The sequence below is a fragment of the Ictidomys tridecemlineatus genome, chromosome 12 (genome assembly GCF_052094955.1).
Source record: "Ictidomys tridecemlineatus isolate mIctTri1 chromosome 12, mIctTri1.hap1, whole genome shotgun sequence".
In the NCBI taxonomy this organism is placed as follows: Eukaryota; Metazoa; Chordata; class Mammalia; order Rodentia; family Sciuridae; genus Ictidomys; species Ictidomys tridecemlineatus.
This window is the reverse complement of record NC_135488.1, coordinates 10,903,034-10,926,544: the sequence shown is the minus strand read 5'-3', so window position 1 is coordinate 10,926,544 and position 23,511 is coordinate 10,903,034. Positions and strand designations below refer to the sequence as shown.

At 50.7% G+C, this 23,511-nt stretch overlaps 1 protein-coding gene across 5 annotated transcripts in view; it reads left to right on the top strand.

The window, feature by feature from the left end:
• Positions 1-250: 250 nt before the first annotated feature.
• Positions 251-23,511, top strand: part of LOC144369021 (uncharacterized) — a 28,777-nt gene continuing 5,516 nt past the window's right edge. The window contains exons 1-13 of one of the 5 annotated variants that reach the window (XM_078028084.1): positions 251-275; positions 373-585; positions 5,429-5,616; positions 6,583-6,788; positions 7,025-7,230; positions 8,304-8,418; positions 9,800-9,915; positions 10,081-10,311; positions 11,406-11,520; positions 13,825-13,925; positions 14,092-14,208; positions 15,183-15,297; positions 17,193-17,562. In XM_078028084.1, the coding sequence (XP_077884210.1) occupies positions 544-585; positions 5,429-5,616; positions 6,583-6,788; positions 7,025-7,230; positions 8,304-8,418; positions 9,800-9,915; positions 10,081-10,311; positions 11,406-11,520; positions 13,825-13,925; positions 14,092-14,208; positions 15,183-15,297; positions 17,193-17,398 (1,758 nt within the window). In that variant the 5' untranslated portion in view covers positions 251-275; positions 373-543 and the 3' untranslated portion in view covers positions 17,399-17,562. Of the gene's footprint in view, positions 276-372; positions 586-5,428; positions 5,617-6,582; positions 6,789-7,024; positions 7,231-8,303; positions 8,419-9,799; positions 9,916-10,080; positions 10,312-11,405; positions 11,521-13,824; positions 13,926-14,091; positions 14,209-15,182; positions 15,298-17,192; positions 17,563-23,511 lie in introns of those variants that run through there. The other 4 variants (XM_078028086.1, XM_078028085.1, XM_078028088.1 and 1 more) reach the window with 4 other exon arrangements.

Genomic DNA, 23,511 nt, shown 5'->3' with positions numbered 1-23,511 from the left:
GAAGATGTTGCCCACTTCTGTGAATGGATGCACCGTGTCACCCACTACTTGCATATCTGCATGTTGTGCTTGACATTAACATCGTACTTGGCAGGTGGCAGAAAGTCAATACTGAAGTTAAGCTCTGGTGTTCTAGCAGCTGTGCTGCAGATCCTTGGTGTGCCACCTTCTGCAATCCATGCTGCTCTGTTCATGTGCCTATTGACTTCCTGGTGATGAGCATCATGGTCTCCTGGTCTTGAGAATGGCCAAGCATTTCTCTGTGAATGTGGAAGGTGGGCATGTGGAAGGCTTCAGGGAGGAGGGATCATTGATCATGTACTCTAATCCATGTGCCTGTTTAATGACCTGTTTTTCTTCTTGGGTTTTAAGGGAGACACTGCCCTCAAACACTTCTGTGCAGCTGGGAATGCAGGCTTCTGCTTCACCTTGAAGGAAGCATTCCTGAATCCTTTCCAGAAGACATGAGAAGAGAGAGTGAGCCTCTGGTAACATGCAGGTTCCTTGCATTGCCCATGGGCTAGAGGAGAGAAGAGTTGCTTCATGAGATTTGATCCCCTTTATCCTGAAAAGTTCCACACGGACGTGAGTCCCCAGCATGTTTAGACATCATTTCAGACATCTTTGTTGATGGAAATGAATCACACCCCCTGATGATGTGGAAGAGATAAAGAAGGGTTTGCTATGAATTTTCTATTTCATTTCTCAGGGCCTGAGTCAAGCCAGCCATTGTGCTGTCAGCGCATGAGCTGCTGGTCAAATGTGAGGAAGTGGTCTTACTTATGAAAACACCACCCTGAGTCAGTGAGCCAGAGGCAGCCTGGAGTCCCTGTTTTTCTGTAAAGGCAGATTGCTGTGGATGGCCTCTGGCCTCGTCATGCAGCCCTGCTCAGAGTAGGGGATTGAGGGTCCAGGTAGATCCCAGTTCCTTTTGACCTTTATTGCCATTGGGCCGCCCCAGGGTCCTTGGACTCTACCTGGTCTTCTGGCCTGGGTCAGGGGATGTGAGGTTTGGAATCCCCCTCTGTGGCAGGATCCCAGGCCCCCCAGCCACTTGAGGGCAGCACATCCTTCCCTAATTGTGTTAGAGGGGAAGGATATTCCCGCCCATCCTCATCCATGCTCATCCCACATTTTGTAGCTTGACACCAGAGGACCTTTATTCATTGACTTACGCTAAGATAAGTCAATCAGCAGTCTCCCAAGGGTTTACATTGTGGTAATTGACACCAAACATCCGTTTTGTAATTAAACCATTTTGGAGGACACAGTTGAGTGGCATTAAACATGTTGATGTTGGTGTATAGGCGTCACCACCATGCATCTCCAGAACTCACGTGGACATACTCTTGCCATCAATGCGGAATTCTAGTGCCCTTGAGGCCCAGGAAAAGAACATTGTACTTTATCTTTTTATGAACCTGATAATTGAGAATCTGAGATAAGTGAAATCCTGCAAAATTTGCCTTTCTCTGGACACGATCATTTTCAAAGGATGCAGTTCACCCCCACTCGTGGGCATATCAGGTCCACTGCTAACTCTGCGGGTGTTTCAATTGCACTCTCAGTGACAGTGGTGACTGTGTGCACGTGAGCTGTGTGTCCAGCTCAGATCCCAGGATCTAGGGTCTTTGGTTCCACGCAGCCTATAGGTTGCCTGTTCCTCCAGGTGTCTGCAGGCCAGTGGCACGAAGGCCCTGGGCCTGGTGGTTTCTTTAGGTGAGTGCAATACGTGTCCACAGTGTCGTGGGACATGATGGACTATAAATAGAAGCAATGCCTGGATACTCCTGGGATCTCAGTAGGCTCAGCCTGTGTGCTGAGAATTGTTGTGACCTCCTAATTAATGGTCCCCCAGAATCCCAGAGAAAAGGGCAAGTCCAGAGCAGTGGAACCTCACTGTCTCTGAGAGAACTTTTGGGGTGGGGGGCCGGGATACATTGATGTGAGGACTCTGATGCAGAGTCACGTTTTTCGAATCCAGGTAGAGGTGCTCAGGAACAGCCTGGGCTGGCACGTGGGTTCCCCACCTCCACACCTGTGGAACATCTTGGGGCTCTGATTAGCACAGCAGCCTGACCACGTGAGGGCATCTGCTGTCTCTGCGTACAGTGAGCTGGGTTTTCTTCACTTCTCTCAACAATTCCACATAACACCAGCTCTGAACCCAGAGTCCTGGGCACTTAGTTGAGGCTCCATCAGCTCCCACCTCTCTCTACCTGACAGAGCCCTCCTGGCTCCCTCTGCACTCATTACATTGAAGATGAAACCCTGGAGGGTGGGACTTCCCGTCATCCAGAAGTTCCCAAACACATTCCACTGTTCCTGGAACTCAAATGGTTGGGGGGGGGGCACAAGCACCCTGGCATCCATGTGTGGGAACCATGGTAGTATAATCAAGAAACAGGAAGGAGAGGGGTTGGACTGATCAGTACAGATGGCAGGGCCTAGTACAGAGTGGAATGGAGAGTTCTCACCCGGGGTGATTGTTGTGATGTGCACAAATGCTCTGCTGGTGCTGGGGTGCCCGCATGGTTTCTGGGGTCTTGAAAGGCTACAGATGCCCACAGAGTGTTCTCAGATGCACAGTGGAGGCCCGTTGCAATATGAACATGTGGAAGAAGTAGGAGACCCCCTTAGTGTGGAGGTGCCATCTAGAAGGCAGCCTCACTTCTCTGAAAAAGTTGATTGGAAAAAAAGGGTCCGTACCTGTGCCCAAAGGGCCATATATGCCCCTGGAAGTTGGTGGTGGAAATAGTTCTCCATCCATTAATCACTCCCTCACTCACTAATGTCTTTGTGTCCTTGAGAAAGGCTCTCTCTTTCCTGGTTTTCCTGAATAGAAATCCTCTTGCCTCTTGGGTGAATAGGGTTATGGGTTGTGCAGAGGGTGGTGGTTTACTGAGCATCTTAAAGACTGTCCTTTATGGAGCCTAATGATCCCAACTGGGGAATGAGGCCAGGGTCCTAACTGTGGTTAGTGTGAGGACACCATGGGTTCAGAGAGGGAAAGAAGGACAAGGGAAACTCAGATGTCCCTTCATGGCCCCTGGAGTTAGAGGACTTACCCCTTTGCACCTGGGATCAGGAGACCTCATTTCCTCGAGGACACGCACACTCAGACGTTAATCTTGAGTGTGGGTTCCTTTCTTGGGTCCAGGGCTGTTGTTAGCCACCAGGAATGACAGTGCTCTCCATGCTTAGTGGAGCCAGTTTTTGCCAGGAAAGAGCTTGTGGTCACGCCTTGTGCGAAGCATCCCACGCCAGGGGCTCCCATCCCTACATTCCTGTCCTGAAAGGAAACCACTCAGAGGCAAGGTGGGTCCAACCACCTCCCATGTGTTCACTCATCACTGTGTTCCAGCAGTCACCCCAGTTAACAGTCCTGATGGGATTGGATGTGGCTCAGAATGTCACCTTCATGAGCTCTACCCTGCCACAGCTGCAGTTCTGCAGTGGGAGAAACTCAAAACTTCAAAACACATGCACATGAAAGAAAAGAGCAAGAGCCAGAGCCCAAACAGGGCCACATGTGGCAAGGACAGCTGTAGTGCCTAGGTTGGGACTCAGAATGATGTCAGTGGGGTGGCATTGCTGCTGACACCAGCATGATAACAGAGAGCCAGCCCTGCTCCTTTTGCGGAGCAGTGTGTTGGGGAAGGCAGAAGAAATTGAGAGGCAGGATTGAGTTTGGCCCTAGGAGGAGGTTGGGTAAAAGGCCAGTGTGTGTTGGAGGACCTGGGCAGATAGAGAGAGGCCAGGGCACACCCCAAAGCCTGGAGACTGCACTTGATGTCCAGGGTTGTGAAACACCACCTCCCCTCTTACTCACAACTGAGAGCAAGGGGCATTGATGTGTTCAGTTTGTGTGCGGCTGCATCCAAGGTGGCTCGGCTAGGCACCTCTGTTTCCTCGACTCAGGAGGCTGAAAGTCCAGGCTCCACGGAGGCTCGGCTGGGAGGATCGGACTCTGAGTTTATGCCTGTGTTCCTGGTAGGATCCATGTTGGCTGAGCCTCAGTGTTTTTGCAATGAGAGGATGGGTGACTGTCATGTCTTTATCACAGGACACCCTTGCTAAATGGATTTGTTTGCTCTGGGGAGGAAAGAGAGAGAGGGGAGTGGTGCTGGAGACAGGGATGCAGACAGGGGTCATGGACTTGGCATAACTCAGTCTTGGAGGTGATATCCCATCACCTGTACCCACTTCAATTCCCATGAATCCAGAGGCTGAGCCCCCTTGAGGTGAGGGGTGAACCGGTTCTGGGCAGCAGGATGCTGTGGTACCTCGGAGTCTCTGTGAGACCCCAACACTAGACACACTTGGCCCTTTTGAAATCTTAGGAGAAGCCTTGGGAAGTTGTATGGCAGAGGGGAGCAGCCTCTGCATCTCAGTCCCCTCCAACTTGCCATGGTGTAGAGAGGAAACTGCAGCCACGATGGGACGGACATTGGCCACGTCCCTGTGTGGGACACAGGCCTGATTGAGTTGGGGTGCATTCTTTGTCTCTGCCCTTCTTGTGATTGTCCCATCTCTACATTTGTGCTTTAGCCACCTGTGAGTCCCATCTCTGATTTCAGAGAGAATAGAGGGTGTTATGGGCCAATAGACACAATAAACCCTAGAGATTAGATGCTACCCTACTTTCCAGAAAAGACTGGGCACACCATGAGTTGCACAATGATGGGACCAGGGTCCAAAACCTGCTGAGAGGGAAGGACTGGTTGTGAATGCATTTTTGAAGGCTCCAAGCTGGAACTCTAGTGGCACCAAGCAGGGCAGATGTTGGTGGGGATGTTTGGGTAGTTGTTGGTGAACACCTGCGCACCTGAGATGTTTAGGCATGGAGGAGAAATCAGCAGCTCATAGGGCTTTTGAAAGTGGTCTTATGTGAAAAGAGGCTCAGGTATGGGCACAGGAAATGACATCATTGCCTTGACAATGGATCAAACAGAACATGGAACCCTGGTATCCAGGCACCCACTTAACTGACCAAGCCATCCGAGCTCATTTGGTTGGAGAAACTGGAGTGAGAAGGATGTTCTCCTGTGGTTACAAACAATGCCGAGCCTCAGGCTCCCAGGAATCTCAGGGGGGCCAACTAGCCCTTTTGTGGATGCACTGGGTGAGGCTTCATCTTAGACGCCAGAGCCTCTGGCAATTGTCGCAGAGGAGCTCAAGAGTAACAGTGAGTAGCACAGGGCAGGTGAGCCCAGCAGGCCCTCTAGTCTGATCCCTGATGAATGGCCCAGGACTGCTATTCTGACTGTGTGTGTGTGTGTGTGTGTGTGTGTGTGTGTGTGTGTGTGTGTGTGTTTGTACTGATGGGAACTGTCCCATTGTGCTTTGACTCTAGTGTATTGGCACAAGTCATTTTTCTGTTTGTCACCATTTCCATTTTAAACCACCATTCTTGGTCCCAACCCAGGGTGAAAATGATGAGAACACGGAGGAGCCCTTCAGGGTACAGAGCCTTGAACTTTACAGGCAGGACCAGCTGAGGAATGAGCTCCTGCCTGTCATTTGTGGGAGGAACCTACATTTCAGCAGCAACATGGGGTTAATCTCCTGGGATTCCATCCCCACCCAGCAGGTGCTGGATCTCTTGTTCCCAAGGTAAGCACCAGACCACCAAGCCCAAGTGTGTAGCCCCCTCATGCCTGGGTCTTGGGGCTGCCGTGTACCTCGCAGGGACCCAAAGGTTTGTGATACCTAATGAGATAGAGGACCACACTCATAGTGGAATGTCAGTCCCAAATGGGACGAGTCCTGGAGGTGCCTGCCACAGCCTTGCAAGGGGAGTGAACTCCCCTCTCAGGCAGAGAAACCATCCTGACTCCAGCTGATCCAAAGAGGTCTGTGGAGCATTCCCCACACACTGGGCACCACAGCTCAATGGTGTGCACTGAGCTCATTCCCAGGTGGACTCAGCGAGGCCAGGTGGTCTTTCTAGTGTGATATTGGCTTTGTGAAGAATGTAGATCTGTGCCAGAGGCGTCTCAAAACTCAGGCCTTGGGAAAAGCACTTTTGGGTTAATAAAGACATGTTAATTTCCATAGTGGGACAGAGAATCCTAGCTGGGACATAGCTGGACAGGGGCTTTGGACATGGTGGCTCCCACACCCAGAGATATGTGGGAATCAGCAGTTTGGGCTCATTCACTGATGAACATGGAGAAAGCACCCACTGTGTGAAGATACGTTTCCAGTCACGTTTCATAATTCATTGAAAAATAGGGTGCAAATGACTGCCATTTTGTCCCTTTTCATGGGGGTCAGCCTCAAACCGCAGGTGCCATGAGTACATATCCTACATGTGACTGCATCCCTGACTCCATGGGGAATAACTGCACGTTGTCCTCTTCAGTGACTATGGTGGACCCGTGGACCAACTTCAACATGGAATGGGCTTGGGGTCAAGAGGGTGGGCTCCTGTTTCCAGAATAGGGACTTGCAAGGTGATTTGACTTGGGAAGGCTGAGGAAAGACTGCTCTCCCCAGTGTAGGGTCAGAGGTTTTCTCTGGAGGCCGTGACGAAGGCAAGGCCAGGGTTTTGCTGACTCCACACCTTCCTCCCCACAGTGCCTCACCTTCCTTCCTGGGGACCTGGGTGAACCTCTACTCCGAGGCTTCCCATCAGCCTCCAGGCTTTCTGAGTCTGCAGCAGCTGCTATCCATGTGGCTCCTGCTGGGAGGCTTGAACCTGGAACACCAAGCACACCACCTCCTGGCCGCAATTGAAGATGGCAAATCAAGCCAGGCAAAGCCTGAGAGCCAGGCGGACTGTGGTGAGTACCTAAGGGTATATGAGGAAAGGTCCGACTCTTGTCCCACTGCAGGGAGTCTGTATGCCTGGTGTTGGGCTGGAAATTAGGACAAGCCTTTGTCCATTCAGGAAGTGACCCCAGTCTGCAAAGAGGTCCTGTGTGGGCTAAGGGCCTGAGTTCTTCCTGGCAGCAGGGGTATTGTCTGTCTGTGGGAAGGTCAGGGCAAGGCAGTCATGTTGGCATCTTTTCTCCTCTAGCTACATGCTCAGTTTCTGTCACGGCTCCTCAGCCAACCCCAGAGCCAGAGCCTTCTCCCAGGGAAGGGGCAGAGCCAGAGTCCAGGACATCAGGGGTCTCTACTCGGTCCTCCCCAAGGCCCCAATATAACAAGCGGATGAGAGGCAGGTGCCTCATTCACGTCTACCTGGAAAAGGAAAGGACAACACAGTATAGGAGCATCCTGGTGAGTCTTCGAGCAGGGGAGTCTCCTGGGAGCCCACAGTGGGGAAGACCGAGTCCACAGCAAACACTTTGGACTAGGCCTGTCTTCTTGAACTGGAGCTTCTGGAAGGTCAGGAAGGAGAGCAGAAAGTGAGCAAGAGAGAGGCGGGAGAGCAGCAGCATGCCAGGTCTGGGTGCGAGTGGGCCTGCGTGTTTTGGGGTGTGCAGGTCAGAAGTGCAGGAGTGAGTGCTGGGTTCAGAGGAGGTCAGAGAAATATCGAGGGTACAGGCCATCCTCTACTGACCTTGCTAATGAGGAGGAGTATATTGAACCGTGGAGGTTGAAGCACAGGAGTTGGCAGTCATTTTCTTGTGTGGGGGAGGGGATATGTTGCTGGTTGAAGGGAAGGGAGCCATTGTAGAATGATTAGGGTGGGTAGGTGTGGGTCACAGAGAACTGGGGGCCTTGGAGGGGCCCATTAGTGTCCTAGTTTGCATGTATGTGAATAGAGATTTAGCGGCTCTCTCTGCAGAATTTTCCTGGGTGTGGAGTATCCATCATGAGACTCTGGTGTCCACCTCCAGGGGAGCCATGTTGAACCACTACACCTGCTGGGTCTGAAACTGCTGACACCCCAGCAAGCACTGACACTCTCGAGCCCAGCCGCTTCCATGCCTATCATTAAAGAGTCCTAGTGTGTGTTGTGCCCTGGCTGTCAGGACCAAAGCAACTAGGGTTTGTGCCTGGTCCACACAAAAATGCAGCTGTATCCCAGACCAGAGCAGGGATATGGAAGTGCACTGGACCATTCCACCCATCTTGATGGGACTAGAGTGTGTCTGTACAAAGTCTTTTGGTCCTTATTCCCTTGTCCCTGTAGGGCATAGCAGGTTGAAGCAAACTCTTGTACCAAGATTGGACTAGAGGCTCATAGGAAGACCCCCACATGATCACATGAAGGCCTCAGGTAGCAGGGTATCAAGATGGTTCCCTTGTGTTGAGAGCTCACTTGTCTCTGATTGTCCTTGAGCACTGTCCTCTGGGTAGCTACTCCCAAATTCCCTCTCTGATGAGCTTTCTCCAACCCTGCTCAGGTGACCTGCCAGGACAGGGCTCCAGTCATCATCCGCAGGGCCTTAGATGCACACTTGCTCCAGCAGGAGGACCCAGAAAACTACGAGCTTCTGCAAATTCTCTCGAACCATCAGAGTAAGTGGAACCATCAGAGGGTAGGGAGCAGTGAGTCACAGTGGGCTCACGATAACTGGGAGCCAAAACACAGTGTGCATTGACTCAGTGCCCAGGATGAGTATGGTAGGACTTGTGCATAAAACAAAGTGTAATGATGGGGCATCAATCTGCAGGTTCTTCATGTTCCCCAGGGGCTGTGGACCTGCCTATCATGTGTTCTTTCCCTGGCCTGAGGAGGCATTGCAAAGCTATTATCCACAAGGGGCCAAGAAGAGAGGCTTCTTTGTCTTGTGTCAAAGAAGACAGACAACCACAGGGTGCCTACTTTGGCGACCTTTCCTGACCTAGTTGAGTACATGAGAAAAGCAGTTCAATGAAGAATCATTTCTGGTTTCCAATCTTTCTATTCATTGCAAACTGAGTCCACTTAGGACCAGAGGCCATTTCTAGAGAGAAGAGTGTGGTAGAATAGAACCCTTCACAGCTTGTAAACTCTTCTTGGAGAGAGAGAGAGAGAGAGAGAGAGAGAGAGAGAGAGAGAGAGAGAGAGAGAGAGAGAGAGAGAGGGAGAGGGAGAGAGAAAGAAGAAGAAGAAAGAGGAGGAGGAGGAGGAGGACGAGGAGGAGGAGGACAAGCATGAGGAGGACGAGGAGAAGGAGGACATGGAGGAGGAGAAAGAGGAGTAGAAAAATGAAAATAAGTTGAAGGAGGAGACCATGAATAAGAAGGTCAAGATGACTTTAAGAAAGAGCATGAGGAGAAGATGAAGAAGAACAAGAACAATAAGGAGAAACACAAGCCGAACAAGAAGTATAACAATAAATTGATTAAAAATGTGAATGAGAATTATACTCATGAGGAGAAAATGCAGAAGTGGGGAACTCAAGAGAAATATATATCTCTGGATGGCACAGCCCTGCTGTGGACATCCTCCACCTACGCTCAACACACCTCCAAACCAGACCCCTCCAATTATTGTAGCCCTGTATGAGTGGATGAATCCACTGGCAAGGTGGAGGCACCCACCATCAAGTGCTTTTCCCCAAACCCACCTGTGATCATTGCTGCAGTGTGGAGAAAACCTTGAACACATGAGTCTTAGGGGACCAATCTAGATACAAAGTGTAGCTGTTTGTCTTTGGTGGGTCCAACGTGAACTAAGAGGGTCTAGGGTACAAGGGGCTATTTCCTTGAAAGGTGTTCCTGTAGGGGACCTCCTGTGCATAGAGGGTCCTCAGGGAGGAATCAGTGGGGAGTCTTTGGTGGAACAGTAGCTGGATTCGGGGGCTCTCAGGTCTGTGTGTGAGACCTGAGCTGGCAGAGGCTCTCAGTTGTGGGGGATGTTGGGTAGTGTATTCCTTGAGTGTCACCTACCACGCCTCTGCCCCTGCCTCTCCAGAGCTGAGGATCCCTGCAGATGGAAACGTATATTACGCCCTGGATGGCAGAGTGGATTATGACTTTCTTCTTCGGGAAACAGCTGCCAGCAAGTTGTTTAAAGTCAAGCCAAAGGAGGTAAACAGCCACCTTCTTCAGTCTTTACTCCTGGTGCCACTCCACATCCTCCAAGGGGACAAGAACCTCAGGTTCTGGATGGATGTTGTAGAATGCCCACAGAGCCAATGCCAGGCTGGGTGGGGTGCAGGTGCTGGGCTTTGCTGATGTTGTCATCCCCCACAGTTCTTGGAGCCTTCTGTGGCAGTGGCATCCAGGATCCCAGCAGCTGTGAGCAGCAGCTCTGCGGTGGCTGCAGGACCATTGCCCCAGGCCACCCAAAGCAATGAGTGGTGCATGAGAAAAGTCACCAATAGCAGCTCCTCACCGCTTCACTCCAGCGAGCAGGTGGAAGACAGCCGCTTTGTCCACGTCCTCCTAGAGGGACAGAGCCTGAGGGAGACAAAGCGCATTCCGGTAAGCCTGACAGCAGGGCTGCCTCCTGGGTGTCCACACAGTGGAAGGCAGGAGACACAGCTAACCCTGGGGCTGTGGTGGGAAATTAAGAAGAGAGAGGTCAGTCTTAAGGGCTTGCCCTGAGGGGGGAGAGCCTCAGCATGCCCAGCTGCAGCGGTGAGTGGGCCTGTGTATTGTGGGTGTGGCAGGCCAGAAGTGCAGACGGACAGATGAAGGCATCTGCTGTGGACAGATGAAGGCAGAGATATGTCCAGGGTGCAGGCTGCAGTGCCTAGAACTTGGTATTCTCAATGAGTGAGGTTGGAGCAGAGGAGCTGGCAGTGACTTGTCACATGTGTAGGAGGGGGTGTGTTCCTGGTAGCAGGGAAGAGAACCTCCTTAGCATGACTAGGTGTGGAAATTTGGGGTCGGATCACCTGGGGGGTCATGCCACAGCTTCGGAATGTCAGCCTTTTCATGTAAGTAAATACAGAACTATAGGGGTTCTTGGCAGAATTTCTATGGATGTGCAGTAGACACGCTAATGCTGCAGGTGTCCAGCTGCAGAGGAGACATGTTCAGTGACTGCCAGTGCTGAGTCAAGTACATCATTAGAACCAGACCCGCACCGAGCTTCCAGAGCCCAGGGCCTCTCCAGGCTATCATGAAGCACTCAAGTGCACACACTTGTATCTGAGTCTGTTTTGTGTAGTGGCAGTCAGGACCAAAATTTTCAGTGCATCTGCCTCTTCCACCCACAAAGGCAGCCTGCATCCCAGAGCACACTTGGTGCGCAGATCCCTGGCCCATTGCTGTCATCTCAGTGAGATGAGAGTGTGTCTGTGCATAGGTAGTTTGGTCCTTTGACCTGAGTGAAATGTGGCTCCCCAGGGGGAGGGGAGATGGCAGGTACAGGCAGATATTTGTACCAGGATTGTTCTAGTAGCACGTTGCAAGAAACCAGGGGGTATATGGAGGCCACACTCAGGTAGCAGGATAACAAGATTGTGCCCTTGTATATGTAGCTAACTTTTCTCCTGAATGTTTGACCACAGTCTTCTGGGTAGCTCCTCTAAAAGCCATTCTCTGATGACATTTGTCCCACCCTGATCTAGGTGACATGTCAGGAGAGGGTGACAAGCCTCATCCGCAGGGCCTTGGACCAAAATTTGTTGCAGCATGAGGATGTGGACAACTTTGAGCTGCTGAGAATGATGTCTCTGCATGAGAGTAAGTCAGACAATCAGACAGTGGGGAGACATGATCCACAGTGGGCTCAGGATAACTCACAGCCAAGAGAAAGTGGGCCTTGGCCCTAAAACAGCCAGAGTGTGGTGGGCCTGGTGCAGGAAACCAAGTGCAGTGATGGGCGTGTCCAATGTGGAGGTGTTCAGTGCGGCCCCAGGGGGCTGCTGGACCTCCCTAAACGTGTTCTCCCCTGGACCTGGTCTGGCAATGCAAAGCTAATATCGATGAGGGCAAGGCAGAGAGAGAGGCTCAATCCATCATCAGTTTGGTTTATGGCTCACTGATAAGGATGCCTTCAAATGAAGAGGAGCAGAGCTTGGGTCCTGATTGGATCAGCATTGCTATGGACGGAAGCCGCACAGGTCCCAATCCATGGCCAGGATATGAGAAGTCCTGCCTACTCAAGAATGTCAGGATTGCAGCAGCTGGGAACAGGACTCAGTGAAGAGGAAGTCAAGGCCAGGGGACAGCCTGTTTGGGTTCTATTTGGAACAATTCCAAGTCCTCTGTGCCTGGGTGCCCATCTCCTGGAGATATCAGAATGGCCAGGTTATTATTCCTTCCAGCAACAAAGAAGGGCATCTGAAGAACAGAGGCCACAATGCTGAGCTGTCCACAATGCCAGTGCTCTTTCCTTTCTTGTGAGCCCGACACTCCTAGCCTCCACCATCCCAGCCTGTCCACAGTAGAACCCACCATCTGTCGGGCACGTAAGTGAGTTTTCCCATTTTCACACACCGCCTCATTTGAGTTGGCTCTGTCTCACACATGAGGAAGACTGAGGTGCAAGGAGCTGGGCAAGGGGCAGTGTCTGCGAATCTCAGGGACTTGGGAGGCAGTGCAAGGGGATGGGGATTTCCAAACAGCCTCAGAAACTTCGGGAGACCCTTTACCCAAGTCAAAAGGCCTGGGAATGGTCTCAGTGCTTAAGTGCCTCTGGTTTTATCCCTAGTAAAAAAATAAGCCAGTCAAAAGGAATTACCAAACCGAGAATCTACAAAGGTGATTTTAGAAACAGACTTTCAACCCAAGCATCAGTTGAGAGCAGGCTCCAGACCAGGGGAGGTTTGTGTGTAACAGACGTCAAAAGGGAGGACTCCGGGGGGCCTGGAACCCACTAGGTGTGATGGCATCTATGCCTTATGGCAGGAGGGTGGCAGTGATGCTGGCCCTCTCCTAGATTTTGGAAACCTTGTTTTCATTGGGGAAGCTTTATGGAGGTGGAATCTATTTTAGCAATCCTGGTCCAGATGAGGTGCTGACTACCACAGGTAGAAGCCTATCCAGAATGTGGTGTGTGTTATTCAGTCTTTCCTGACTGTGACAATGACAAAGAAAGGAAGTCACTTGTCTTTGGTCTTGGTTTCACTCCTGGCCATTGATTGAGAACTGATTTCATCTTGGACTACTGAACAGAGGCTGCATCTGGGCAGAAGAGTGTGATAGATTTGAACTCCTCAGGACGCCCCACCATTGCCAGAGAAAGAAGGAGAAGGAGGAGGAGGAGAAAGAGACACTCCTGAGTGGGGAGAGGATCACACGATAAAGAGCAGGAGGCAGAAGAAGAAAAAGAAGGAGGTGAACAGAAGGAAGGGTGGAGGGAGATACACAAGAAGAAGAACAAGAAGGAATCATGTAAGAACAGGAAAAAGACCCAGAAAGAACTACAAGAAGATGCAGGACAGAAAGAAGAGCCAGAAGTAGAACAAGAACCAGAATAAAAGTACCAAGCAGACAGCTCCTGATGAGAAACAAGGGGAAGGAGAGCGATCCTAGAAAACAATAGAGTTCTCCAGGGCACCACCCTGCTGAAGTCCTCCCATGTCCATGCCCAACACACCTCTGATGGATACCACCTCCCCTCCGCGTATTCATCCATGAGTGGATTCATCCAGGGCAAGGGGATGAATTCGCCCACCATCCAACGCTTCCCTGAATGCCCATGTGTGAGCATGGCTGCCCTGGGGAGAAAGGCCTAAGCACAGGAGCCTTTGCCAATCCTGATGCAGATCCTAGCAGTGTCCCTTTGGCAGATCCAACCTGCACTGAGAAGTTCTGGGCCCAAGGTGCTGTTTCCATTGCCAGGTGCTCTTTTGGTTTAGAATCCTGTACATCATCTTCTCCAGGGAAGAATCACTAAGGAAGTCTTTGGTGGCACTGTAGCTGGATAGGAGGGCTCTCAATTCTGGTGCAGGCTCGCCCTGGCGGAGACTCTCAGGGGTTGTGGGTGTTTTGTGGTATAATCCTTGAGTGCCACCTAACAATTCTCTCCACTTTGCTCTGCAGAAATCAAGGTCCCTGACCACTCACTGATGTATCTGTCCATGAATCCACAAATAAAATATTATTTCATCGTGAGGAAACGCCGCGAGGTCAAGGGAAAGGAGGTAAACACCTACCTTATTCAAGCTGTACTTGTGCTGCCATTCCACTCCCACCTGGGGAAATAAGAAGCCCGAGCACCTGGACATATGTGCTAGAAGCCCATAGAGCCAACTGACAGGCTGGGGTGGCTTTCTGTTTCTGGGTTTGCTGATGTTCCATCCCCCACAGTTCTCAGAATCAACCTGCAAGTCCTCCAGGCCGCTTTCCCACAAGCAGGTGGGAGACACCTGCTTAATTCGTGTCCACTTAGAAACACAAAGTCCAAAGATGGCCAAGACTGTTTTGGTAAGCCTGGGAGCAGGGGTGTCCCCTGGTGCTTACACCTGGGTGGGGAGCAGACACTGGTCCAATACCATGAACTACTCATGCCCTCTTGAATTTGGAGCTTCTGGATGATCAGGAGGATAGATGGGAATCAACAAGGAAGAGGTCAGTGTGAAGGGCTGGAGCTGAGATGAGGGAGAGCAGCAGCTTGTCCACCGCCATGTCTGAGGGAGTCTGTGTGTCAGGTGGCAGCATGCAGTCCAGAAGGGCAGAGGCAGGTATGGGTGACAGATGAGAACAGGCCAGGACCTAGGTTGCAGGTTCCCCTGTATGGGATGCTGGCCTCTATGGAGCAGGACACCAGTATGAGGTTCTGCATGTTCCTTGAACAAGGAGCTGAGAGGGTCTCTCTGCAGAGTCAGTATGGATGTGGAGCAAGCACACTAAATGTCCAGGTAACCCAATGACCACCCTTGCCGGATGAGGTGCCCTCGTACACCCCAGCCAGCACTGAGCCTCTGGAGGCCAGGAGCTCTCATGGCTATCTTTCGTCACTCCTGTGTGTGGTCATGTTCCTGGGTCTGATTTGGGCCCTGGCAATCCAGACCAAAGCCTCTCGGTTTTGTGCCTAGGCCATTCCCAATGCCGCCTGCATCCTCGGGCAGACCTAGGATCTTGGAGGCTATTGTCCCATTCCTCCCAACTTGTGGGATGAGATTGCATCTGTATGCAGGTAGTGGGGTCCTTTCACTTGGAGAGAAGTGCAGCTCCACAAAGAGCAATGGCAGGTCCAGGAAGTCCTATGTACAAGGATTGGGCTAGTAGCCTATGTGAAGAGCCCACGCGATGAGCAGGAGGTCAGCCTCAGGTAGTAGGGTCATGGATGTTGCCCTTGTATTTAGAGTGGAGGTGCCTCCAGAATGCCCCTGCCCACTGTCCTTGAGTAGTCACTTCAAGGCCCATTTCCTGAAGGCCTGTCTCCCATGCTGCTCCAGGTGACCTGCCACGATCGGGCTCCTGTCGTCATCCGCAGGGCCCTCGAGCTACACTTGCTTACTCAGGAGAAGCCGGAGGAATATGAGCTGGGCCAAATCATGTCTCACCGTCAGAGTAAGTGGGACAATCAGGTGACAGAGAGCAAGGGTCAGGATGTGGACTCAGGTCAACTCTTAGCACCAAAGAGTAGTCTCTGACCCCCAAGAACACTCCAACAGGGTGTGTTGGGCTCGTGCACAAAGCCAACTGCACTTCTGCTGGTGTAAGCTCTCCAGGTGTTTTGGTATACCCCAGTGGCTAGTGCGGCTCCCCCACCAGGTGCCCTGCCCTGGACATGAAGACGCATGCAAAGCTGACATCATTGAGGAGTGAGGAGGAAAGCCTCTTTCCAGGAGCAGTATGGTTCTGTGGTCTGAGATAGGAGTGGTTTCAGAGGAACATGGGCATGCATGGGCTAAAGATGGAACTGGCATTTTGTGGACTGAAGCAGTAGGATTGAAAGCCTTCTGTGTGACAAGAAAACCACTGCCTGGGCAGAGCATTGCCAAGATTCTAGCAAGCAGTAACAGGATGAAATTGGGAAGAAAACACAGCCTGGGGGACAGCTTGAATCATCTGTTTTTGCATAAATTCCATGGTCTTCCGCACCTGAGTCCACTAGCCAAGGAGTGATCCCAATAGCCAGGTTATGATCCCTAACTAGAGTCAGATGAGGGCTTCCTGAGCACGTAGCCACAGAGCTCATCTGATAATAATGTCAGCGCTTTTTCATTGGTTGGTTGGTTGGCTTTTGTGAGCCAAACACCTCAGCAGCCATTATCCCAGCCTATGGACGCTGAAGACCACCATCCCAATGAGTTCTAGGATCACTTGTCTCCTATCTTAACCTTCTGTTAGGTTAGTAGAGTCTATGGAAGAGGAAGTCTGTCTGGGGCCTTGGTAGCCTAAGAAATTCATAGCAGAGATCCCCACATCCAACCCAGAAGGGATGGAGAACAGGCTCTAGGTTAGAGGAGGGCGACAGGAAAGAGGTGTTCAGAGGAAGGAGAAGCTGGCTGTTGTATTCCCCCACTCGGGGTCATGGCACCACTGGGCCATACACCATGTCGGAGGGAAGCAGTCCCTTTGCTGGTCTTTGGAATCATTGTTCTCAGCAGGGCAGCATTTGGAATGTGGCCTCCATTCTCAGAAGCCTGGTTCACATGGAAGCAGGCTCCACCAATGCAGAAGCGTGGCTCTAATGTGGTATCCGTGCTGGTCAGCCTGTCCTCACTGTGGCCATACTTGAGAATCCTAGGCCTTTTCTCTGGGTTTCACAACTTTCTCTTTGGTTGTGCACTGAGGCTGTCCATAAAGCTCTAGTGTGTGGCAGTGGACAGCTCCTCAGCCCTTGCCACAAAGGCATAGACTGGGAGAGAGAGAACAAGGCTGGGAGAGGGGGAGAGAGAGAAAGACGGAGAGGAGAAGGAGGACCTCTACTTGGAGAATGAGGATTCAGTGGAGCCAACAGGGACAAGGTACTGTTGCCCAGGGCGCACTCCTGTTTAGGTCTTCCTCCAAGCATGCTCAACCTTTCTTCCAGTCCCTCCCACCTCCCAGTAGTGTATTCATCTTGAATGAGAATTTCATGTTGACATCAGAGCACTCACCATCCAATGCTTCCTTCCAAACCCACCTGTGAAGATGGCTCATGTGGGGTCTGAATCTTCGGCACTTTTGTGGGAGATTTCAGATGCAAACCCTAGTGGTGTGCTTTGGCAGACGCAAGAGGACCTGGGATGTTTTGGAGTCCAAAGCCTTTGGTAGGAACAGACATTAGGTGTGTTGAAGTGCTCTGCCTAGTTCTTCCTCAGGGAGGACTGTGGAGGCTGTCTTGTTGGTATTGGTGCTGAATTGGAGAGCTCTCAGGTGTGTGGCTCAGTTAGTTTCTGGCACAGGCTCTCAGATGTTGGGGTGTCCCAGGGAGCACCTCCCGAGCCACCTTATTTTGTACACCCCTCTCTCCCCAGAGCTGAGGATTCCAGCGCAGGCCAACGTATTTTACGCAAAGAACCCTCACACAAAACCCAACTTCGTGCTGAGGAAAAGGAGCCTCTCCCAAAAGAATGATGAGTGGATCCAGCCTCAACCTCCCTCTCGTCCTGCAAAGAAGGCTCCAGCCCTCCTGAGGATGCTTGCAAAACCATTCTGCTGCTGTGTGCCTGGGCGGGGCTGAGGCAGCCCAGGAATATTTACATTGATTACTATTGGCTTCAAAGTTTGAATCTATAGTTTGCCATTGTCCTTGACCTTGTTTAGTAACACAGTTGTTACTCTATCCTGTATTTGTTGTTTCCATTAATATATTATTATTTTAAAATATATATGTTTTTGTTACCTGATCTACTGTGATGATTTGTTACCTGATCTACTGGTGATGGTTTTTGATCAAAATTGTGCATTTGATGACAATGAATGCCGTGCATTTAGGAACCTGTAGACTCTAGACAATGAATGAATGTCTACTGTTGCATGGACTGGTCTGCAGAGTCCTGTAGCATTTGAGCTTGTGTGAGGGCTTCATAGGGCTTGCAAAAAGTCCAGGTCAGATGGTCCTGCATGAAGCTTAGCTCCTAGTGGTCTCCTCCACAGCATAAGGGCCAAGGAGAAACCCACTTCCACACAGAAGATGGGAAGCTACCTTATGAAGGTGATCGTAGGTGTGGGACCCTCTTGCTAGGACCCTTTTTCTATTGGGCCAAAACTGTGCTCTGAATGTGATTGCTGAGAAGAGCTTGGAATTTCCTGATTGAAACAGTTCATGCAAGCTGCTTCCACTTGCAGGAACAAAGTGTGTTCTCGTTGAGCACTTTGGGGTGTCCCAGGTTGCACTAGAGTGTGTCAGAAGCACTTGTAATGATTGGCATTCACGGTTTCACATTGAAGCCTCTGTGCCATCTGTCAACCACTGATGGCTGCAAGTGGGTACCCTGCCTTTCAATGAGTTTTCTGAAAAAGTAGGAGTTTTGAAGAACTGATCTTCTCAGCATTCCCCTTGCCTCCCCAAGTTGGGTGATGTCAATTATACAGGCTTCCTTGGGAGCACACATTTTATATTGAGCTGGAATTGGACTCTGGATGCGATTGCTGGAAATAGCTGGGGAATGGGAGAATGGAAGCTGTTTGCTGCAAGCAGTTTCAATTTGCTTTGTTGATTAACTTTGTTGTAAGTGAGCACATGCTATTTTTTTTTCCTGTTGACCTAAAAGAATTCAAAACTGCTTCTTACAGGTGACAGGCATGCTTACACATTGAAGCCTCTGTGCCATTGATAAAAAAAAAAAAAAAACAGTTCACTCATGTGGGCACCTGCACTTCAAGTGAATGTTGTAAATGAGTGTGACAAATGGATGTCAGTGAGACTTTGGAGAACTGATCTTTTCAGCTGGTCCTCTTTTTCACTGCACGTTGGTGATGCTAGATTCAAGAGATCTCTTTCTGGCACCCTTTGTGTTTCAGGCCTGAACTGTGCTCTGAAAGTTCTTGAGGAGAACAGCTTAGAAGTGCAGAAGTGAAGCTGTTTGTTGAAGCAGCTTCAAGTGGCACAAGCTAACTTGTTCTCAGTGAGCACATGGGGATTTTCCCTGGTTGAAGCAGTGTGAATGAGAATGGCTTCTCAGAGCTGGTAGGCATGTTTGCATTTGGCAAACTTTGCCATCTGTCACCCAGAGTTCCTTGCATGAAACCTACATTTCCAGTGTTTTCAGAAAGGTGTGATGAGTGAGTTTCCATGGAATGTTTTGGAATTGATCTTTTCAGGCAGTCCTCATTGCCTTCTCAAAATTGTTGATCCTGGTGCAAGGGCTCTCTTGTCAGCCAACATTGTATTTTGGGCCTGACCTCGGCTCTGAATGTACTTGCTGTACTTTCCATCTTTCCTCTCTCTGGTCCACTCCTCAGATCCCATTCTTCTTTCAATAGGGCCTCATCCAGAAAGCCTGCCCATGTGCCTCCCACTTGATTTCAACTTCTCCAGTGCACTTATTGTCAAAGCAGGGACTCCCAGGAGAGAGGGCTCTCCATTCTGCACACTGAAATTTCTCAGCAGGGAGGACTCCTCCATGCTTGGATGGCGGGGCTGCAATCACCTGGAAGGTGGAAATAGGAGGCTGGTGGTGTTCCTAGCCAGGATGCTGGTGACTGCAGTGCATTTAATCTATGGCCCTCAAGGAGGTTTATGCTGCAGATTTGTGTACTTCTGCATCTGTATGCACACAGTTCTTCATGTGGGGAAAAAAGCAATGTTCTCAAAGTTTGCTTTATATTATACTCAACTGGTAATTTACAAACCCCAGTGTCCCATCTTAGCCCAGAGCCATTCCATCAGCCCAGGGCCAGTGGGTGGTCCAGCGGTCAGTACTATGCACAGCTCCCAGGTGGCTCCAGTGTGTAGCTGAATTTGAGAGCCAGTGTACTGTAGGATTTGCCCTTGAGGTTAGAATTCATTGACTTCCTCTTATGTCATTTCACTGGTTCAGGATATTCCTTGTCTCATGGACTATTCTGTGAAATCTTCAAGTTAGCCATCTCTGGTCATTTCATCCATTTGATGGCACCTGGTTCAACAGCTTGTTCTTGGGTGGGGTCGGTCATGGGCAGTCCTGGGTCACAGAGAGGGACAGGAAGACCCTAATGTGGAATGGTGGTGTAGAGAGTAAGGGTGGGGCCAGAGCCCACACTGTGGTTAGGGTAGGGAAGGGATCTGAAGAAACTACCTTGAAAGCGAGCTCTGGCTGCAGTTAACCAGGAATCAGGGCCTGGAAATGGAAGCCATGACAGGGCTTCTGACTAGAAAGGACACATCTTTCTGGGCTCAGTTGGAGGTCCATCAAGGCAGAGGAAAAGAGAGAGGATGCAGGAGAGGGGGATGGTCTAGATCACAGAGCAGCTCCGTCATCATATCTTAGAGAATGGATTTTTTCTTCCAGTTGATGGTAAATGCTAATTCATTCACGTGTTACATTCACATCCACCTCATCCATTGGAGAGGCCGCTCAACCACCACAGGCAGTGGTATCTTGGTGGATGTGTGCATTCTAAAAGGAGGTGAGGTTGGCGCCAATCGAGTGTGTGGGCGCTCAGGCATTGGCAAGCTTGCTTTGGAGAGTGAATCCTCTAAATGTTATTGGGCTGTTTTTGAAAGATCGTGTGGTTTGGCTAGACCTAGAATGCTTCCACACAATTTAGCATGGTGTATGTTTTAGAGAGCATGATCACTGAGGGGCAGGTTGCTGGTGTGAAGCCGTGTGCATTAACATCTATCAAGTTTCTCACCTGGAGTTGGCTTCCTACAACTGGTGACAGTGTTTTGATCCTACTGAGCAATACTGAACAATCTCTGGGCCAGTAATCCATTGCTGAATGACATCACCAACAAAAAGACACTGAGTGAAGGTGAGGACCAGAAGAGCCCGGGAACCACCTGACAGCAGCCCTGAAGTCCTGAGCTCTGGCACATCATATGCCAACTCAACTGGGTATCAACCTCTTCCTGGGCTCATTAGAACTGTGTGCTTCAACTTTCAGAAGCAAATGCAGAATGACAGAATCTTCTCTGAGGACACTTTTCTAAGTCTTGTTTGCAGCACGTGTTCTAAGTCTTATTTGCAGCCTGTCTTCACTGGAATGAGTAGTCATTTGGCATTCTGTTGTACTTAAAATTTCATGAGATTCTGTCGCTCCCACCTGACAGATCCCTTTCCAGAACAATCTTGGGGCCCTGCTGCAGGGACACCCAGTGAGGATGCTCGAGGAAACCTTTCTGTCCAGGAACGCGGTGGGGCTGGTGAGGGCTGGGGTCCTAGGGCGAGCTGGCTGTGGCTTTTTACCTGAAGTCCCCCTGTCACGCCCCTTGATGATCCTCCTGGAGTCGGGCCTCAAGTGACATCTCCCTTGGCAGCCTTTGGGAGGCACCGAGGAACTGTCTGGGGCCCTGTCCCTGAGGGCGACAGGGCTTTCAGTGTTTTCTGACTTGAGTCTTGGGGAGTTTGTAAGGAGGACTCCAGCCCTCCACGTCTACCCGCAGACATCCAATGGATGCTAAAGGCAGAATTAGAAGGGCAGTATCTCTGCCTCAATATATGGCCCATCCATCCCCTTTGCCTGAGTCACCTTGGATTTGTTACTGGACCCTGCTGGCTGCATCAGTGCCCACCAGCACAAGGAACAGGCAAAAAAAAAAAAAAAGAAATAAAGAAAGAAAGAAAAAGGAAAAAATAAAGAACTTTGATCAAACTGGGGAGAAGCAGCCAGAAGGCTTGGAAGAAGCCCCTGACCCACAGAAGTGGTTACAGTTTATAGAAACAAAACCCAAGTGATCTACATATGTGAATTTCCTTGGCCTGAAGAAAAGCAAAAATGGGAAAAACACAGAAAATGCCTAGGCCTATGGCCTGTGTTCAGGCCTGAGGAAGGGCGGGACCCATCTTAGCTTTTCTGGCTCCTGAGGTGGGCGTGGGGTTGCAGCCCGTCTCTATTTTCAGCAGAAGGAAGTTGCTCTTAATTCAGAATTTAGACCCCCGCCCCCATGCAGTCTGTTTCATGTCCCAGGAACAAGGTCTGATTGATGTGCATCTGAGAGCCAAAGCAGGTGACACAGCTCTCCTGACAAGGCACCACCTGGCCAATCCTGGGAAGATGGACAGACCTCAACTGGTCAGGACCACCTGCTTTGGCAGCTGTGCAAAGCCCAAGCCCTTGCCCTCATTCCCCTCTCTATAAAAGCTCCAAGTCATTGTCACCCCCTGAAGACAGGCTAAGATGTGGGTCCCCTGCCTTTCCCGTGTGGCTGCACTGATAAAAGTTCCTTTCCTGCTGGGCATGGTGGTGCATGCCTGTAATCCCAGAGAATCTCAGGAGGCTGAGGCAGGAGGATCACTTGAGGTCAACCTTGGTGATTTAGTGAGACCCTCAGCAACGTAGCAAGACCCCTTCTCAAAACAAGAATAAAAAGGATTGGGGTGTGCTCAGTGGTAAGGCACCCGGGTTCAATTCCTAGTCCTTTACCTGGAGCTGAAGCTCTCTGCCTCCTTTTCTTTTGCGGGTTAAAGCTTCCCCTGTGCATTCAGTCTCATTGGACTTGGAGTTACCATTGACCCAACTCAGAAGTTCCCATCTCTGGTATCTCCACCTCCTCTTGGTACTGGGGATTGGACCAGGGGCTCTGCCACTGAGCTACATCCTCAGCCCTTTTAATTCTTTATCTTAAGACAGTGCCTCAATAAGTTGCTAAACCTGGCCTCAAACCCACAATCCTCCTGCCTCAACCTCCGGAGTCACTCTAGCACAGGTGGGTGGCACTGTGCTCGGCCTGTGGTTGCATTTGGATGCAGTCCAAGCTGCTGCAGGTTTGAGGAATGTTTTGTGGGCATCTATATAACAGTACCTGGACAGGGGTGCTTTCTGCAGGGTGCGCCAGACCCTCTCGCTGTTTTTTTTCTGTGGATGTCTGCCTGGCCTGCAGTGGGTTGGTCACAGGACATTCAGGAGAGATCTAGGGCACTGGGCAGTGCCCTCCATCCAGCAGGTGACCTGGCAGGAAGAGCCCTTGCAGCAGGGAAGTGGGGTGGCACTCTGTAGGTGAAAGCACAGAGCTCTCTGATGACTAGTGACTAACACAATGTGAAGCAGAAACATCCCATGAACTTCATGTTCAAGTACAAAGCTGGCTACGATGACTGGGTGGCATTGCAATCTCCTGAAGGTCCTTCTTGGATTCATACAAAAAAAGAGAGCGAGGGACTAAGGGGCAGGAAGGAAACACAACTTTTTCAAACACTGAGATCTGGAGTCCAACTCCTGCCATGTAGTCAGTGAATGAATGGATAATAATTGTTTTTACGGGACCATGTGACCTGGGGCTGGTCGGCTTCCTCTGGGCCCTCAGCATCCCCATCTATAAAGCGGGGTCACAGACCAAGGGTGCTGTCAGCTTTCTGTTGCTGTGACAAAGCATCTGAGAGAATCCCCTTAAAAGGAAACAGGGTTTCTTTTGGCTCATGGCTGCATAGGTCTCAGTCCATGGCACCTTAGCCCTGTTGCTTTGGGCCTGTGGCAGCACAGTAGGACATCCTGGCAGCTGGAGCACATGACAGAGGAGGCTGCTCATCTCTGGGTAACTGGGAAGAGGGTGGGTAGGACTGGTCTGGGTCCCAATATCCCCCTCAAGGTCACACCCCTAATGATCTCATTCCTTCCAGGAGGCCCCACCTACTAAAGTTTCCATTATGTCCCAAGGGCCACAGGCTGGTGACCAAGCCTTTAGCACATGGGCAATGGGGACATTTGAAA